This window comes from Aspergillus ruber (genome assembly GCF_000600275.1).
Source record: "Aspergillus ruber CBS 135680 unplaced genomic scaffold scaffold00025, whole genome shotgun sequence".
Classification (NCBI taxonomy): domain Eukaryota; kingdom Fungi; phylum Ascomycota; class Eurotiomycetes; order Eurotiales; family Aspergillaceae; genus Aspergillus; species Aspergillus ruber.
The window spans coordinates 72,687-89,936 of NW_024467321.1; the positions used below are offsets into that span (position 1 = coordinate 72,687).

Consider the following 17,250-nt stretch of genomic DNA (forward strand, 5'->3'; position numbering starts at 1 on the left):
GCAATAAAATATATTCTAAATGGACTAACTAAAGTGGAATGTGAATGCCTGTCACAAGCTGTCAAACATATTAGGCTTACCGCGGCATACACAAACATGGATCTGATTCCTGTCATAAGCCACTGTATCGTCGAATCAGACGAACTATTCCGTCGTTTCACGCCGTCTTCTTCCTAAAATATGTATTTCAATTCTGTACTAAAACCCTAGGTATTTTCGAAATTACTGCGCAGCTATGCATTCATGAAACTGCGTTCAAGCGTCCTCCTGATCATATATATACCAGAAAAATGATAAGGGTTTCTTCTAGATTGATAGTACTGTAACAGTTCGAATATCCTCACTGCTTTCAGGGGTTGGCAGTCACATGGTCATGATATTCGGTTGACGTTAGTTAGAGTGAATTAGGGCAAATGTCACTGTTTCTTGCACTTTCTTTTTGGCCTCGTAAATTGATCGACTCAATACAACCTCTAGACAGACATCAGCTAGTTAAAATAAATCTCACAACATATATCAAGCGCATGTCAGTAACAGTTTTAATATCTTCGGGTGTTCGCGCTTCTTATCAGTATTCTGTACTGAAAAACAGTATCGAAAATGAATCATAACGCGCCGAAGGTCTTTAACGAAAAACCCTAGACCTACTGGGTTCCATGACTATTCGAAAACCTTCCAAAGTAAACAGTCACAGAAGCTGTCTATTATCTATACTATATCAAATATGCTGCAAATACTCAAAGACAACGGTCCCCTCAAAATACAAGGTCAGTGGCTGTCGGTCGAAGCAGATGTGAGCGCCTTTGCATGTCTTCAGGCTATAGGATTTGAAATTACAAAGTACGGTCGTGAATGACGGAAGACTACCAGACAGACCAGTTCAATGAGTAATTAGATATTGCGGAATCAGAGAGCAATGCAGGTATCGTTAATGACAACAGAATCGATCTTATCGACGGCCAAGCGTATACTATCGAGAAGGAATATGTCTCAGTCGTATCCTTGAATAGCTGATATTGCCATTACGGAACTAGGATTAATACATTAATCAATGTAAAGGGACTCTTCGTTATGGTGAAGTCGTCATGCAAGATATTGGGGAAATCGTTGCTTGGCTAACCAGCTCGACAGATCAGGGTTTTCTATATCAAGGACTATTTAAAATCTTTGCTATCTTTATTACCTGCGGACTCGTTTTTGTCAAGTTTATGGTCCGCTCTTTTATCGTACGGTTCTAATGTCTGACCATACTAACAAGTACTTCATAGCCCCTTAGCGTTTTTCGACCACACTTTACATTGCGCATTCGTAATTTCCTTAACAATTAAAATCATTGGATTATAATATCAGAATACATGAGGATGGAGAATAGCTACTCCGACTACCTAGCACATCATTGATTACATTATCCGGAAAATCCAGGGATTGTCATATGCTTCTTGGAAGCTTACATTTAAAAGAAGTCACGCCTCAGCTTTACAAGGTACACTCTGCATAATTCATCGTATAAACAACCTACAACAGAAATATACTCATATTATTTTTAAGAATGGCACTCCCAGAAAGCTACCACGCCCTTCCATTCCAGGAAATCGCAATTTCCCATGTCCCGCCAACATCCCCGATACCGACCAGCGTCGTCCTCCTCACCCTCAACCGACCGCAGAGACTCAATGCCGTTACTGAGCAGATGATCGAGGAGTTGGTCACCGCGTATGAATACTTCAAAGCGGATGATCGGATTAAAGCTGTCGTGGTTACTGGAGCTGGAAAGGGATTCTGTGTGGGAGCAGACCTCGAGATTGGGTTTGGTGGGATGCTGCAAAAGTTGAAGGAGAACCCTTCGAAGATGACGGACCAGTATCGGGATGGGTATAGTTAATTGACTATCGTGCGTGTTGTTTTATAAAGCTAACGCACCAATGCTTTGTAGAGGAGGTCGCGTCGCGCTGGCAATGCATAACTGCCACAAGCCCATTATCATGGCGATTAATGGACCCACGGCTGGGTTCGGTACCACAATGACTCTCCCGGCGACAGTCCGTGTTGCCAGTGCCGATGCGAAGATCAGTTTCATCTTCTCGCGACGCGGACTGGTGATGGAGGCGTGCAGTTCATATTTCCTGCCCAGACTCGTGGGGCTTTCGCGTGCGTTGCATTTGGTAACCACCGGTGAGACCTATGAAGCCTCTGATCCGCTGTTAAATCAGTTGTTTTCTGAGGTATTGCCCTCGCCGGAGAAGGCTGTCGAGAGAGCTCTTCATATTGCTGCAGATATCGCGAAATACACATCCACCGTGAGTACGGCGGTTATGCGCGATATGATGTACAGGAGTCCGTCGAGCGTGGAAGAGGCTCATTTGTTGGATTCGAAGATCTTCCTGGGGATGCTCATGTCGAAAGATAGCCAGGAAGGTATTAAGAGCTTTGTTCAGAAGAGGGAGCCGGAGTTCAAGGGGAGTATGGCTTGTGATGCGCCGCATGGTTGGCCGTGGTGGGATGCAAGCCACATGGAGGGAGGCAAGGCGAAGCTTTAGCCTGTGGTATGTTTTGTTATATTCACAATTTGTAAATATTTCTAGGCAGGAATGAAGTTCCTCATTATCAGGGCGCAGCCTGTATTCGTAAAGAAACCCTGAAAGCAGCTGCAACATCACTTTGTCTAAAGCCCGGTACGCGTCCTAAGATGACCATTCCTTGGAGGAGATCTAATACTGTCAGCAGCTATTGTCGCAAAATTCGGAAATTGAATACTCACAAAGGAAGAAACGTTCGACGTCAAGAACATATTGATGTAGCGGTTCAGATGGAGATGATGTCTTGTCTGCTGAATAATTCTGCTCCGACTGGCCTCCACTGTCTGTGTTTGAGTCTTTTGAAGGCGAGAAATTGGCCATACTCGACTGAGAGTCTCTTTCAAGAAGACTCTCGACTCGCGGAAATAGAGATGACTCGTCGAGATGAACTCCGCGAGAACTGAGATAGCCTTCCACATCTCGACAATCAAACCACAGACCGCCAAACCCACAGACCTCAAGTAACCGACCCGTATCCCAATTTAGTCCAATATCGGAGGCACTTCTTACCACTGGCAAGACTCCAAGTAGCCTCTTCGGGAGTCTCATTTTAGGAGGATAGATTGGACTTCCCATATCATCCAATATAGGATAATGCGTCCCTGCGCCACCAATGCAGTAGAAAGGAAGAGCTTGGATCTCCAAAGACTCCTTAGAGCCAGCCATGACCAGTCTCTTAAAATAAGGGTACATCTTGGCTTTGTTCTGGATGCACGGGACCAAGCGGAAGACCTGGTATATGCGATTCGGATGAGAGCGCGAATCGCTGAACAAGCGGAATGCATACTCCAAGCAATAGCGTTGGAGACGCCGTGAAAACTTGGCTTCCTGGAAGCAGCAAGTATGGATAAAACTCCCGAAAGATTGCCAGGCACTGTTATTGCCATCGGTTTGGCTTTCTTCGTGGTAGTCATCAGGGGACAGCCGAACGCTCTCCGGAGTGGCCTCCATCGATACGGATGGCAATGGACAATACCCGAAAACTTCTTGCTGAGAAGTGCCTATTTCACGGCTGCTACTACCACTCTCTGATGCTGATGTGGCGCATTTTTGTGCGCTACCTGCTGCCCGACTATCGGTACCTGAGGGTGCTTGTAGTGAACTTGTAGGAAATCGTCCTGCATCCGTAGTCAAGAGACGTTGGACTCTGTCGAAATGATCAAAAAGCACAGGATGAATGTTCTTCAGGTCAGATTCAAGCGCGACATCGTAGAGATCGGAAAAGGCTTCGGATATCCCATCTATCTTCTGCTCTAGCTCCGCTACTCGTGTCTGAGTATTCTGCAAGACAGCTTCCTTTTTGAGCCGGTATGTCTTCTGAGCTTGCCGAATTTGTTTCCGACGACTCTGCTTGATGTCAGATATTTCCATTTTTGACTTCCAATATACCACTACGCCGTACATACCTCTGACAGTACTGCTGTGCCCTGTGCGTCCACCCTCGGTCTCCCCACATTTCTGGATGATCGCCGTTGGCGAGTGATTCTAGTAGATTCCATTGGTAATGAACTTGACGGCTTTGGACTAGTATTGATTTCAACTGTAGGTGTCGTCGAAGAATTTGCCGAGTCTTGGGTTGCCGGTGATTGCTCTTCGACCGGGAGATAGGACCGTGCGGACAGGATCTTGACGAGATTATGACTATTTTTGGTGGCCATGATCGCTCTATAGGGTCTTTGCCGTTTGAAAGGTCGATAAAATCATATAGGAAACCGTTTGATCGTTTGCCAGCGATAATATAATCAGACCTCGGCCCGCGAGTTGTTGAATCTTCCCGGTCAACACCAGGACATTGGGGTCAACAGAATAATCTGTCTGTTTGCCACTTTTCTACTCCACAAATGCTTTCTCTTTCTGTGGCCCAGAACTGTCATATTCGAGAATTCCAGAAAACCATATCAGGTGATGGTAATCTAACCAGATTGGGTAAAGTGGCATAAGGCACACATTACCTTTTTGGGCACAGTCACGTGTAACTTAACGACCTCTTATCAACGACAGAAAAGGGTTTCACGCATCCAAGATGCAGTACAAGCATTCTAGTGGATGGGAATAAAGCGGACTACAACACATCATGGTTGTTGTTCGTCAATCATCCAGTGAGGCGGAAGCGAGGCGCGTTTTAACGTGGCTATCCCACTTCCAGAGGCCGGCATAAACGCCGCTATTTCTCCCTTCTGGGAGGCATCATCTATCATTACAAACAATTTTGATACCAATCTCTGAATATTTGAGAAATATGCTCTGTGATCGCTGTACTGCTGTCTTTCAAGATCCCAAGGTTTCCATCTCGCCGTTCCATCCCCGCCAGCAGCTCAGCGATGACGACCTACATGTCTTGCATCCCAACTTTGCATCTCTCAAGACTGGACTGAAAGACAAATGCGGTGTCTGCCATCGAATTCTTCATACCCTGTCGTCCAAGGGAGAGAGTCAGATTTTGACCAATTTCCAATTAAGCTCAGACATTGACCCGGAAACATTTTCTATGCGATATCGTCTTGCTTATGAGTCTAACAATCGGAAAGTTGTTTCATGTTTGGCTGTTTGTCTTGCACAGAGAGCAGGCAAAGAGCTGCGGGAGCATTGCATGGAGTATCTAGTCATCTCTCCTGGTAATTCAAGAACAGCTCACTCCAACTGTTGACCACCTATCTGATTAGTACTTTCAGAACAGGCTCCTTTGATAGGGGAACCAGCCATAGGAACAGGGAATGGACCAACTTCAGCATCATTCAATACCATTACTTCCTGGATTGAGAATTGCAACAAGAACCATTCCCTATGCAGCACAGAGGGAGAAACACGTTTGAATCACCAGTTCGCCCGGATCCTGGACCTAGGCGACGCGCCCGACGCATCCGAAGTGAAGCTTTGTCTCTCAGACAGCCTCGAGCCCGATGCTAAATATGTGACGCTCAGTCATTGCTGGGGAGGCATCACTTCCGAGATCCCGTCTCTGACCACAGAAACGTACGACGAGTGCTTACAGCACATTGCCGTCATGGATTTGCCTCGAACTTTTCAGGATGCAATTCGCCTGACTCAGAAACTAGGGATTCGATATTTGTGGACTGAGTCTCTGTGCATCATTCAGGATTCTCCGAAGGACTGGCTAGATCAGGCTGAAGTGATGGGTGAAGTTTATCAGGGTTCGTATCTGAACATCTCCCCGGATACCTCGTTAAATCCGAATGGTGAACTCTTTACGACAAGAAATTCTGTCTTGGCAGCACCTCTACGAATCTCAATCCGAGGTAATGGCATTGACCCGCAGGATGATTTCCCACCTTTCAGGTTGAAAGGTGCCTCGGTGCTTGTAGCAGAAACTACACCGTCGCAAGCTCTCGAGCTAGAGATTGATCTCAATACCCGTCTTGGTAACAGAGACGGAAACTTTGATCTCAAAGATAAAAACTTTTCTTGGAGTGCGCGAAACGTCGAATTGGTAGAAAATACCCTCTGTGCCGAACTAAAAGCCATATCAGGGGAGTGGAGATGCAGATGCATAGACGTGAGAGAGCTTTTAGAAGGACTATCTGATCGATCAAGTTTCAGACTTGTCGGAAACTCAACCCTTTTCATCTCGGAGCCTCAAGAAGTCGACCTTAACGAATGTCTTGCAAACAGGAATGGTGCTTTTAGCACCGACGGCATAGACTTCGCTTTTACTGCAAGAAATATGTCCCTCGAAGGAAACATCTTACGAGCTGAACTCCGGAAGGTAAATGGGGAATGGAGACAGGATAGCATCGACTTGGCCAGCTGTGTTAGCTGGTCATCAGGGCAACTACGTCCGACAAAGTTTGTGGAGACCTTCTACGATGTTGGCACAGATTGCCACACCAAACAATCAAGACAGACATTAGAGGCGAAATCCAACACCAAGGAATGGGTCTTCCAAGAGTCCCTGTTAGCACCACGAGTGGTGCATTTTACGGACCGACAGTTGATTTGGGAATGCACCACCTCGAAGGCTCATGCGAACGAAAAGAGCGATAATCGACCAGGTTTGGTGAATTGGTCAGAGCCAGAGGACCCATACTCTGTGGATTTACACCATGAGCCAAAGTCAAGGGAGCTGGGACTCGATTACATCTGGACTTCACTCAGAGCAATGCACAGTTGTGGAAAATCCACTTTCCGGAGGAAGGCTCTCTCACAAAATCCAGATCTCCTAAGACAAGCGAAGCATATGTGCTATGGAGAAAGTTCCTTTGAGACAACGCACCCTCTCATCAAATACTGGTCCGACATCGCGGTCAACCACAGCGTTGCATATCCAAGACAAGACGACCGTTTGATAGCTGTTGCCGGACTGGCGAAAATATTGTCCACCAGAACGAGTTTTCGCTATGTTGCTGGACTCTGGGAAATCCAGCTTCCGCGGCAGTTGCTTTGGACCCCACATTCGAAGGCGATGCCAGCTGAAGAGCCTGCCGCGCCATCTTGGTCGTGGACATCATACCCGGGTGGTATAACGGATAACGGAATAAAATTAGACCTCGCACTTGAAAAAAACGGCGCCATGGATCTAATCAAGATTCTCTCTATTGACATCGAAGGCGTATCTGAAAATGATGAGATGCCCTTCGGCCAGGTAAAAGATGGCCGCCTTCTCATCCGGGGTCGCCTGCTTCCCATCGCGCTCGATCTCAGCGCTTGGCCAGAGGGTACTACACGCGATGATGCACTCGTTCAATCCTGGACTGGATCTACATCAGAAGCTCCCTGCGGAGAAACCTTTCTAGTGCCCGTCCTATTCACATGTTGTGACGATGAACTTTCAAACTCAACTCCTAATTCCCTGCTCCTGGAATCGACAGAAGAGAAGGGCGTGTTTCGTCGAATCGGCACAGCACGCCTTAGCAGTTTCTGCAACTTGAGTAACATAACGCCGCAACTGTACGCAGCTGAATGCGTTGACCATGAGTACGAAGACGATGGTGAGGACGAGACTGAGGCTAGCGCAGAAGACGACGATTTCGTAATAATTCCCACTTCTGGCGCAGCCGAACACAGTCCACAGCAGGAAGCTGGCGACAATTCTACAAGTCATCACACCTCAAATGACACGCAATACACCTTCCTAGATGAGGCGAGTGAAGTCGCCACCGAACTCGAGGCAGCTCCAAATAATGAGCGGGCCATGACACCAGAAGAGATAATTAGCAGTACAGAGAGGGAAATTTCGCGGTGGAACTCACTCTTTCCAAAACTTCCCAAGCCAGAAGAGGAGTTTGATGTCGATATTGACGCTGGTGAATTGGAGCGTGAAATGATGGGCTTCTACAACAATAATTCAGCTGGTTCTGATCGGACGAAAACCCAGTCGCGATTTAAGAGGAGGGTGCAGAAGCTGGCACCGAAGGATGCCATTGCAGGTCATTATTATGTTGGTTATATTGAAGATGATGAAGATGTGATTTGGTATGGGCATTTTGTGTTTGAGATTCGTTGACAGGATGCTGTTGGGAATATTAAGCAGTGATAAACGTGAAATGTATTTCACATGGCGAAGTTGGTATCATGATGAACGATCCCAGCACTTCAACAATGAGACAAGACAAATTCAATCATCGTAATAATCTTCAACTGGACCCCCAACTACGCCTCGGTAATTAAGTACAAGATTACATTATCTCGGTCAACAAAATGTCCACTCATCACAGTAGTCCGCTACTACCGCTACCAAAGATGCACGGCAATCCAAATTCCAATCCACCAAGCGTCCTCTATCGAGCACGACAGTCAAAGAAGCGCACCAGATTGTTCGTGAATTGCGAGAACTCGAGTTCCCGTATAGTCTCCACAATGCTATGAAGATTTCTCTTCATAAGGTTACTACTCTTCACCACCCTACTCTACAGTGCAATGTTAACAAAATCGATAGACCGGCTTAATCCTAACAATGACAAAACTATTCCAAGCAACCGGCCAACTCAACGAACGCAACGCCCCCAAAAGCGCCGCAGATACAGAAGTCCTCCCCAACGAAGTCCACGACCGACAACCGGGATCTAATGAGCACCTTCTCGCCATATCACGCATGAACTACCTGCATTCCCGTTTCCGCAAAGCAGGCAAGATACTAGGCGAGGATATGCTACATACCCTCGGCTCCGCGGTAGTCGATATCTTCCGGTCCGTGGACGAGAATAAATGGTGGGTATTAAGCGAGATAGAGAAGTGTGCCATCGGGGTGTTTCATAAAGCGTTGGTTTATGCGATGGAGATTGATTTCAGATTCCTCGAGTCGTGTAAGACAGGATGGGTTGATGGGGGGCATTTTGCGAGGTAGCTTTGCGAGTGAACGTTGGGTTATGAGAAGGAGGTTGCGAAGCCGGCAAAGTCGACGAGGAAGATTAGACGGAGATTTATGGAGTTGGCGCTGTGGAATTTGCCGGGCTTTATAAAGCCGGCTGTTGAGAGAGTGATTGCGAGTAAGGTGTATGAGCATGTTCGCGTGAGCATGGGGTGAGCACTTATTCCCTTTGGTTTCATATTGATTCTACATACTGACAAAGCTCAGCTTCGCCGATCCCGGAATCATCATGACCACCTTGATAAAAACAATAATAACCTCTGCAAATTCATCCTCCGCTATTTCGCCCTCCCTCGACCTGAATCCAAAGCTGTTCGTGTCGTAAATGGAACATCAAATCCTACCACCGATTTGTACACGACCAACCTCTGGATCGCGCAGCCGTGGTACATCGAACCATCTTTCAAGAACAGGTGGGGTTTGAAAGCTATATTTGTGCGGTTTTTCGGTGATGGTGCTGTTCCTACACAGGATGGTGCGTATAGAGAGGCTGGGTATGATTTGAAGGCGATCGGGCCTGCTGCGCAGAAGAGGGGGCACGAGGAGATGGAGGTTATTTTGGAGGGGCTGAGGGGAATGAATTTTGCGGGTGGGTGTCCGTTTCATGCGTGAACAGATTCAGTCGACGTCTTGTCTGGATAGACTTATCAAGATCAATAGGAAGTCAATTGAAACAAGCAACAGCTGCACTCAGACAAATTCCTAGCATATAACAGTACTCAGACATAAATACTCTTGTTCCCATCAAATATGTACAAAACACAAAACCACCTATGTACAACGATTAAACACAATAATAACTTCAATATGTACAAGGCGATAAACAAAACAGACGTTAAACCGTGCGACTAAGCCCGAGCCCGGACCCGCTTAGGCATCGGCGTTGACCCAGCATTCACCTTGAAGATATTCTTGCTCTTCGTTGCGGATGTCGATGTCCCACTAGTCGGCTTCGGTACTTTACTGGCAGGTGTCGTGGTAATGGTGCCTGTATTCTTGGTTGGCGATGTCATGGCGGAGCTGAGCGATCTGGGAGTCAACTTCTTGCGCTTCCCGGCGGGTGTGTCAGTGGTTATATTGGATGATGAAGCTGGCGACGGCGCAGATTTGGGCTTCGTAGGTGTGGCAGAGCTGCCTCCCAGTTTTCGTACACGTCCTGCAGGTGGTGTTGTGGTAGTCTTTGGTGGAGCCACAGTTCTTGTAAAAGGTGTGGTTTCATTATCCTTCTGCGCACGCTGCGATCGAGTACGACCACCGCTACTGCCAGTCATCTTGCGCTTCTCGTTACTCTTCTTGGTCGGCTGTACGCTATCGACATTGGAAGGCTCATGACTGGATTCGTGCTCGGTAGGAGCAGGTTGTGGCTCTTCGCCGTCTTCAAATTCCACCAAATGTGCGTTGTTCCAACACACCCGATTTCCTTTCTTATTGGCACTGGGCGTAGGGTTGGGGGACCCTTTTTTTGATGACTTTTGAGCCAGATCCTGGAGTACATATTTCGGAAACACCGCGCTTCCCTTGTTTTGTCGCGTGTTTTTGCGTGTCACTAGAGCAAGTTCCTGGGCCTCTGACCGCTGAAGAAAGACGAACTCGTTTCCCTTAGCACGACGGAGCGACAGAGTGTTGCGAATGGCAGAGGTAGTTGTTCGCGGTGGCACACGAACTCTCGTACTCCGACGGGTGACCGGACTCGATTGCTGTTTCTCATCGCCGGTGTGTTCCTTATCGTTATAGACAATCTCCTTGCGAATTGGGCTTGCGGGGGGGTTCTCAGGCTTTTTGGGCGACGGCAGGCGGACTTTCTGCGGGGATGGGCTTGGGGAATTGGTGTCGAGTTCTTCCAAAGCCCGACGGGATCGCGGCGTTGGCATGTCGGGGACCTCTTCCTCCTTGGTAACTTTCTCTTCCTCGACGTTCTCTTCGGCCATCGCTACTTTGGCAGCACGTTTCGCTCTTGCCTTTGATAGGAAGTTGTTGAGCAATTCAGCATCCTCCCCATCCAGCGAGCTTCGGAGTGCCGACCGTACAAGAGTCGATTCTTGTTGGGCGCTTGTGATTTCCTGGGCGGGCGCAGTCTCTTTTTCTGGCTTAGGCTGATTGTCCATCGTAGTTTCGCTGACTTTATCGCTAACTTCTTTGCTGGCGATGTTCAGGGTTGACTGATCATCGCGGGGTTGCACGTCAATGTCAATTTCTTCGCTTTCAGCTTCTTGACAACTCGACGTGCCATGTAGCATTTCAGGATAGGTTGTATTCTGATCAAAAGTAATCGGAGAATTTGGTTCAATGTCCACGGATTCGTCCGTCTCGATGGAATCCTGCGTCAAGTCCGCTTCGATTTCTGACGTGGAATATTCCTGCCCAGTCTCGCAGTCACTTTCGGGCTGCGATTCATCCACCATTGGAGGGGTGTATGGCGTAGGCAGTTTGCCTGAAAAGTCAGTACTGCATGTCACAGCAGAAAAATAACAAACGAGTAAAAATAGAAAGTAACTCACGTCTCCTCCGAACCTCACCCTCCCATCTGGTCTCCAAAAATGATCGTCCCCTTTCTTCCTTCTCCCCAATCTCAATGTCCAAGCACCTCCGCTTCACACCCCTCAGCAAGCCTGCACCCCTCGATGCATTGATCTCCGTATCCAATTCAGTCTCCTCGAGAGCCCTATCCGCAATAATCTGCTGAAGCGACTTCATGCTATTGAAAGACGTGCGGAAGCGCTTCCAGACTTTGCGCGGGCGAGATTGTTGGCTCAGGAAGGAGGTGGAGGGTTTGCGGTCCCAGAGGCGAGGGAGGCTGTTGGCGCATTTGACGGGAGTGAAGCGGAAGCGGTCTTCGGTTTTGGATTCTTTTTGGATTGAGCTGGATCGCGAGGTGTCAGCTGTAAACGGTCTTTCTTCTCTGTAGGACGTGGTTCTGGGTCTAAGAGGATGGGATGATAGGGGTAAGCAGAAGCAAAGTCCAGCTCCTCTTGGGTCTGTTGCCCCCCAGAACAGAAATAGACCATGGTCAATGAGGAATGGTGCTCCAAGGCATAGAACAAATTTTAAATAAGGTAAACCAACCATATTTGCGGGTGTAGCAAAGCAGATGGTCCGGCGTTATCGCACATGTTGTTTACGCCGCGAGAAATGTCACGACTGAGATGGGGTATGTTGCGAGAAAGTGCACACTATGAAAGTGTAGATGAAGAATATTATACCATAAAAAACAGAACTGATAATGCGGAATAACGCAACTGGTAAAAGATAGAGTCGTGAGTGAATGAAGGACGTTGACGTTGGAGTTGGAGATCCGGAGTTGTTGGTCTTGTATCTTTTGGGCCCGCCGTTGCTGTGCCAACCACTTTAGTGGTACATCGCAGCCCTACAGAATTGCCCACTTGTGTACAAGAAAGTCATTGTGTTGCATGATAATAGCTAAGAGGCATCTAAGAAAGTGTCAGCTGAGAAAAGACAGCTCCGTATATGGTGTATATTGCCAGAGCCGTTCTATACCGATGCCTGGCCTAATCTACGAATGCAGCCGATCAACAGAACTGCTATTATATTTCCAATCTTCTGATATCCAAGCCTGACTTTTTAGGTCGGCTAATTATACGAAGATCCAGATGGTGAACTGTTGTACGAAATAGTCCGAAAGGGAGCCATGCTGAAATCATATCATATCTCATAAGCCGTGATAACCACCAAATACTAACGTCGTCACCATGCTCCCATTGCCGTGATCCCTCGTCAGCTACCGCTGGGTATCCATCAGAATAGTTGTAATATCTCATGGCAGTTTCTCGTCCATATCCCTCTCATCAAACGGGTCCCCAAATTCCTCTGGTTCGGCATTAGCCTCCATCCAGTACAAACTCTCAACTGTCTCAACACCCAACGCAGAGCCAGACAGAAGAAGAAATGTAAAAGGGCAACTCACTCAAACTAAAATCCCTATCCACCACAAACTCCATCGCCCTCTGAGCCTCATCCTCCGCTCGTTTACTCTTCCACTCCCCTGGCTTGACCTTCTGCTGTTTCCACTGTGCTGCAGCAGCACTATCTCCCTTCTCAAATGCACCGAGGTCTGCTGTTCTTTCCATATGCTGGGATCCCGGAGGCGAGAGTTCTGAAGAGTGGATGGCGGGGGGGTTGGTCATGGTAGGAGTGCGGGTCCCGGATTCGGGGGAGGAGGCCATTTGGGAGTCGCCGTCGTAGTCTGGATTTGTATTAGTATTGGTTTTGTCATTGTCTTTGGTGAGGGGTTCGGGTTGAAGGTGTGGATGGCTGGCTGGTGATGATGCGGGGAAGAGAACGCTGCTTGAGAACGCGCGTGTAGACGATAATAGAATCCAGAATGAAGCCATAATCAACCAAGGAACTCACCTGTTGGCATTATCGGTAGTGTCAACAACTGGATAGAATAGAAGAGAGAGAGTAGTTGTTGCTGTCGCTATCGCAGTTACTGCCTCCGTTCCGGCGCTTGTCCCGGTCCACCACTTAGTAACCTCACAAATCCCGACTGAAACAGAGTCTCCCCATAAAAACTTGATCACCACTACAGAACCCCCAGTCGTCAGTCTGAAGAGGATTCAATTTTGGGTAAAAATTTATTCTATTTTTCTATTTCTACAGCGATACTCATTCATTTTCGTTTTGTTCTTGTTCTTGCATCTTCAGCCTTTGCCATCATGAGCGCAAGCACTTCTGCCGGTCACAATGTCTGGGACGAGGATTGGGAACAGCAGGCGGATGTAGGTCCTATCCTTTGTCTTTACCAATTTCTCAATATACATATCTCTCTATATCGCAAGCACAAGTGCTAACCGATATAGACCTTCGACGAGCAGACCCCGACGGAGAAGAAAGTCTCGTCCAAAGTCACCAAAGCACAGCGCAGAGCGCAGCAGGCCGAATTTAACCGTCAACTATGGGCTGAAGCGTACGTCTCTTCTGGGAATCAATGCCTTGTGCATCTTAATCCATTATATCTGGTTTATCGCAGTCCTAACCCAAGTGCAGAGAACAACCCCAGACCCTCCACTTCCTCGAAACTCAATCCAACGTCCCCTTAAAACAAGAATTCAAGCCTACGGTCACCGTTCTCAGTCGCAAACCCCAAGCCTCGGCCTCGCGGAGTGCCGCCACGCCCAGTATAGCGACAGCCGGTATGGCCCGATTGGCCCTGGTCGCGGATGATAAAGTCGAAGAGTCTGATGAGGAGGATGAGAAGAACAAAGCACCTGAGCCGACTCCCGAAGAGCGTCAAGCAATTGCAATGCGGAGCCTGGAGGAGAGGCAGCGCAAGTATGAGGAAGTCCGGGAGCGGCTGTTTGGGAGTCCGTCTGCCAATACATCCGGTACTTCTACGCCTCGCAGTGCGACCCCGCCCACCAGGCAAAATGAGGGCCGAGGGAAAGGCAAGAGCCGGGGTGGAGGAAGAGACAACAATAAGGAAAATCACAAGGAAAAAAGAGATTCTTCGTCAACGTCGTCAAAATCGCGGCAACTCTATGACCCAGGAAACGCCCCTCGATCGAGCCCAAACTATGTGCAGAGAAAGGACAACCAATCTCCCGGCGAACGGGTCGGGGGTCAACAGCAATCCCCACGTCAGCCGTATCGTCATCCTCGAGGACCAGATGTCAATGGCCGAGGTGGCTTTAAGCCCAGGGGTGCAAAAACAACTTAAGATGCACAGGAAAGGTTCATCATGGTCTAATGGTTTATTCTACTTCCGGCAATTGTCCCGGGAATGCGTCTCGACATATAGCCTCGCCCACACCGCTGAAAACCCCGCGCCCCTAGAGAATCATAGGCAAAGCTACCCCGGGAGCAGCTCAAGGCAGTCCTCTTCCAGAGTTGATTGCATTCGCAACCTGAGAAGTATTTGGACGATTTTCTACAAAAAAGGGTTAGCTCGCAGACATTGATAAGGCCGGCCAGGCAACTTACGGGCATATCGCTCATAGCTGTCCAAATACAGCTCATCTGTGCTAGTTGTCGCTCGAACATGTTCATTAGATTCAATGGCATTGACCCAAGTCGCCCACCGAGTTCCCTCCTCTGGATCTGGCCATCCGCGGTATGGCTTGAGAGCGCGACGAAGCCGGAGAATCCAAGGCGCGACTTGGATGTCCACGAACGAAATACGGGAACCCAAGAAAAATGGGCCTTGGGGATGAGCGGCATCGATCAGCTTGGTGAAACCTTCACGCAATTCCTGTGCGTTCGCAATCTGTTTCTCTTGGTCTTGTTCTTGAAGAACGCGGTAGAAATTGGGGACGATATGGCGATTGATCTGGGCTGTCAGAATTATTCCATAATAACTGAGTGAAGAGGAAACTCACATGGTCCGCCCACAACCGGCTTTGAGCACGCAGCTTCACATCGTCTTTCGGCATAAGTGGGGTGCCGGCATTCAAGTCCTCGAGCTGTATCGCGTTAAACGGGCATCCACTTCGAGATTACAGGTGCAAGCCATACATATTCCATCAACACCGTACTCTCATAACACCCCCAATCGCCGTGTCGCAACGCAGGAACCAACCCCCGCGGATTCACCTCGAGTAACGACTGCGGTTTCTTATACGGATCGATCTCGATATATTGGTACGGGATGCCTTTCAACTCCAATGCGATCCATACCCGCTGCACGAATGGACTACAGTCGACCTCGCTGTTAGCAGAAGTTCCGCGATTCGCCAATTGATTAAGATGTGAGGCTCACCAAAAGCAGCTACCAAATAACTTTAAATCGCATTCATTCTTGTGATTGAGCGCCGTCAACGCAGCAGTACCAGTGGCTTCGGTATGGTATGTCTTTTGGCTCGTCTGGTGTTGGGGAGGCATGGTTTTGATCTTTCGCCTCGGTTTATGGGTTAGGGCCAGTGGATATACACGCGGTAGTAGAGGAATAATGAGACGCGTCGAGGGAGGTTCAACAATGTTCTGTGAAAAAGGGAAAAGCAAATGTGTCTGAGGAACATAGTGGTCCGATGGTCAGATCGGAGGGAAGCGGGGAGAAAGAAAAGCGCCATGCAGTGACGTCAAGGCGTTCCACTCCGCTTGGATACACCATATAAACTTTCAATTCAGAGATAACAATTGAATAATGAATTGTGCTTTTGCTTGTGCTGTTCGTGCAATTGACCGGGAATGTACGAATCTACAAGCAGTGTCGAAGTCTACTTCCGGGGCAACATAACTGACACGCAAAAAGAGAAGAGCAATACGTACCGGACTCGACCTCTTCCTTTCCGTCGCCTGATTCATAGCCCGTCGCTGGACACTATTCTTCTTCACCCGGTCGCTCTCTTCCAGCGTATGTCGATGTCCCCCTCCAACACCATCATGCTTCCCATTCGCACCGTTACCGTTCACCCGTTGAATCGTAAAGAACCGCTCCCCAGCAATACCAGCATGACCATCCAGTGGTAAAGGATTCGGCGTGAGGATGCCAAACGGCTGCGACTCCCTATCATCGCCATCACCATTCGCACCCTGATCGAACAAGGCATGTACACCCGGTAACAACTCCGATGGAAACGAAGGATCTGGGTCACTTGGTGTTAATTCCGGGACAAAGCCAGGGAAGTACTCTGTGATTTTGATTTTGACGTCACAGAGATCCCGCTGGCGAGCAGTACGTTTCCGTTTCTTCTTGTTCGGATCGTTGGATTTGGGTGTTCCCGATGGACGGCCCTTTAGTCGACAGTCCCAGTAATGCGAAACAAAGGGTTTGCGCTTGTAGCGTTGTGTGGAACGGTGGGAGTAGACGTTGTCAATGTGGGGGAAGTAAGTCAGGAATCTACGCATCAAATTGAACGTAAGCAATCAGACTTGGTCTATTGATTGGGTGCTAAGAAACATACTGTTCCTCACTCAGAGTGATCGTCTCGTCTACATTGAACAGCTTCTCTCTCCACGAATCCAGATCAGGCGGATCAAGAATGCATTTTATGTCCTTCCGACGATCTGACTGCTTAATCGCCATGTCGGCTGTGAGTGTAAAGTTGGATTCATTCTGCTGCCGCAGCTGGGAATTAAGATGGTCCAATCGACCGCTATCAGTATCATTATCTTCAATCTGTTGGTATTGCTGTGTCGGAGTATCATGCGGAATACTCATTATCAGGAGATTATTAGCAGGTTCTCCTGGTCGCGGAGGGCGCAGGAAGATCGGTGTATCTGTAGCATTTGCATTCTGGAGGTGCTGCTGGTGCTGGTGTTGTAGATTCTCAATGTCCGACTGGAGAGGTTGGAATGTATGCGTCGCGTCCGTGGGATCTCCTACACCCAGATCCTGCTGGGCTGCAAGAGACGTTACATCATCTGCAAAGGCTGGAAGGGTTACAGGTTGCAATT

General features: G+C 48.3%; 8 protein-coding genes across 8 annotated transcripts; 4 read left to right on the forward strand and 4 right to left on the reverse strand.

Moving 5' to 3' along the window:
* Positions 1–1,549: 1,549 nt before the first annotated feature.
* Positions 1,550–2,537, forward strand: EURHEDRAFT_461853 (ClpP/crotonase; the record flags this gene model as incomplete). The annotated part of the gene is made up of 2 exons (XM_040784753.1): positions 1,550–1,872; positions 1,934–2,537. 2 exons carry the CDS (start codon positions 1,550–1,552, stop codon positions 2,535–2,537), a joined length of 927 nt encoding a protein of 308 aa, XP_040636359.1.
* Positions 2,538–2,604: 67 nt separating this feature from the next.
* EURHEDRAFT_379811 (bZIP transcription factor) lies at positions 2,605–4,234 on the reverse strand (the record flags this gene model as incomplete). The annotated part of the gene is made up of 3 exons (XM_040779214.1): positions 2,605–2,708; positions 2,759–3,923; positions 3,983–4,234. The coding sequence occupies 3 exons, from the start codon at positions 4,232–4,234 to the stop codon at positions 2,605–2,607; spliced, it is 1,521 nt and encodes a 506-aa protein (XP_040636360.1).
* Positions 4,235–4,585: 351 nt separating this feature from the next.
* On the forward strand, positions 4,586–8,422 carry EURHEDRAFT_415025 (HET-domain-containing protein). The gene is made up of 2 exons (XM_040782581.1): positions 4,586–5,191; positions 5,249–8,422. The coding sequence occupies exons 1-2, from the start codon at positions 4,816–4,818 to the stop codon at positions 8,035–8,037; spliced, it is 3,165 nt and encodes a 1,054-aa protein (XP_040636361.1). The 5' UTR covers positions 4,586–4,815; the 3' UTR covers positions 8,038–8,422.
* On the forward strand, positions 8,232–9,513 carry EURHEDRAFT_517317 (uncharacterized protein; the record flags this gene model as incomplete). Its single annotated transcript, XM_040786557.1, has 5 exons — positions 8,232–8,247; positions 8,274–8,416; positions 8,470–8,850; positions 8,905–9,042; positions 9,109–9,513. The coding sequence occupies 5 exons, from the start codon at positions 8,232–8,234 to the stop codon at positions 9,511–9,513; spliced, it is 1,083 nt and encodes a 360-aa protein (XP_040636362.1).
* EURHEDRAFT_415029 (uncharacterized protein) lies at positions 9,508–12,170 on the reverse strand. Its single transcript, XM_040782582.1, has 3 exons — positions 11,965–12,170; positions 11,400–11,761; positions 9,508–11,332 (listed from the first exon to the last, which is right to left on the reverse strand). Exons 1-3 carry the CDS (start codon positions 12,009–12,011, stop codon positions 9,750–9,752), a joined length of 1,992 nt encoding a protein of 663 aa, XP_040636363.1. The 5' UTR covers positions 12,012–12,170; the 3' UTR covers positions 9,508–9,749.
* A 266-nt stretch (positions 12,171–12,436) lies between these two features.
* EURHEDRAFT_415031 (uncharacterized protein) lies at positions 12,437–13,345 on the reverse strand. Its single transcript, XM_040782583.1, has 3 exons — positions 13,270–13,345; positions 12,824–13,102; positions 12,437–12,726 (listed from the first exon to the last, which is right to left on the reverse strand). The coding sequence occupies exons 1-3, from the start codon at positions 13,277–13,279 to the stop codon at positions 12,674–12,676; spliced, it is 342 nt and encodes a 113-aa protein (XP_040636364.1). The 5' UTR covers positions 13,280–13,345; the 3' UTR covers positions 12,437–12,673.
* Positions 13,346–13,574: 229 nt separating this feature from the next.
* Positions 13,575–14,575, forward strand: EURHEDRAFT_532678 (uncharacterized protein; the record flags this gene model as incomplete). Its single annotated transcript, XM_040787230.1, has 3 exons — positions 13,575–13,637; positions 13,734–13,825; positions 13,906–14,575. The coding sequence occupies 3 exons, from the start codon at positions 13,575–13,577 to the stop codon at positions 14,573–14,575; spliced, it is 825 nt and encodes a 274-aa protein (XP_040636365.1).
* A 148-nt stretch (positions 14,576–14,723) lies between these two features.
* Positions 14,724–17,014, reverse strand: EURHEDRAFT_461968 (glutathione S-transferase family protein; the record flags this gene model as incomplete). Its single annotated transcript, XM_040784768.1, has 7 exons — positions 14,724–14,785; positions 14,839–15,184; positions 15,234–15,317; positions 15,370–15,547; positions 15,614–15,744; positions 16,123–16,693; positions 16,758–17,014. 7 exons carry the CDS (start codon positions 17,012–17,014, stop codon positions 14,724–14,726), a joined length of 1,629 nt encoding a protein of 542 aa, XP_040636366.1.
* Positions 17,015–17,250: the final 236 nt, after the last annotated feature.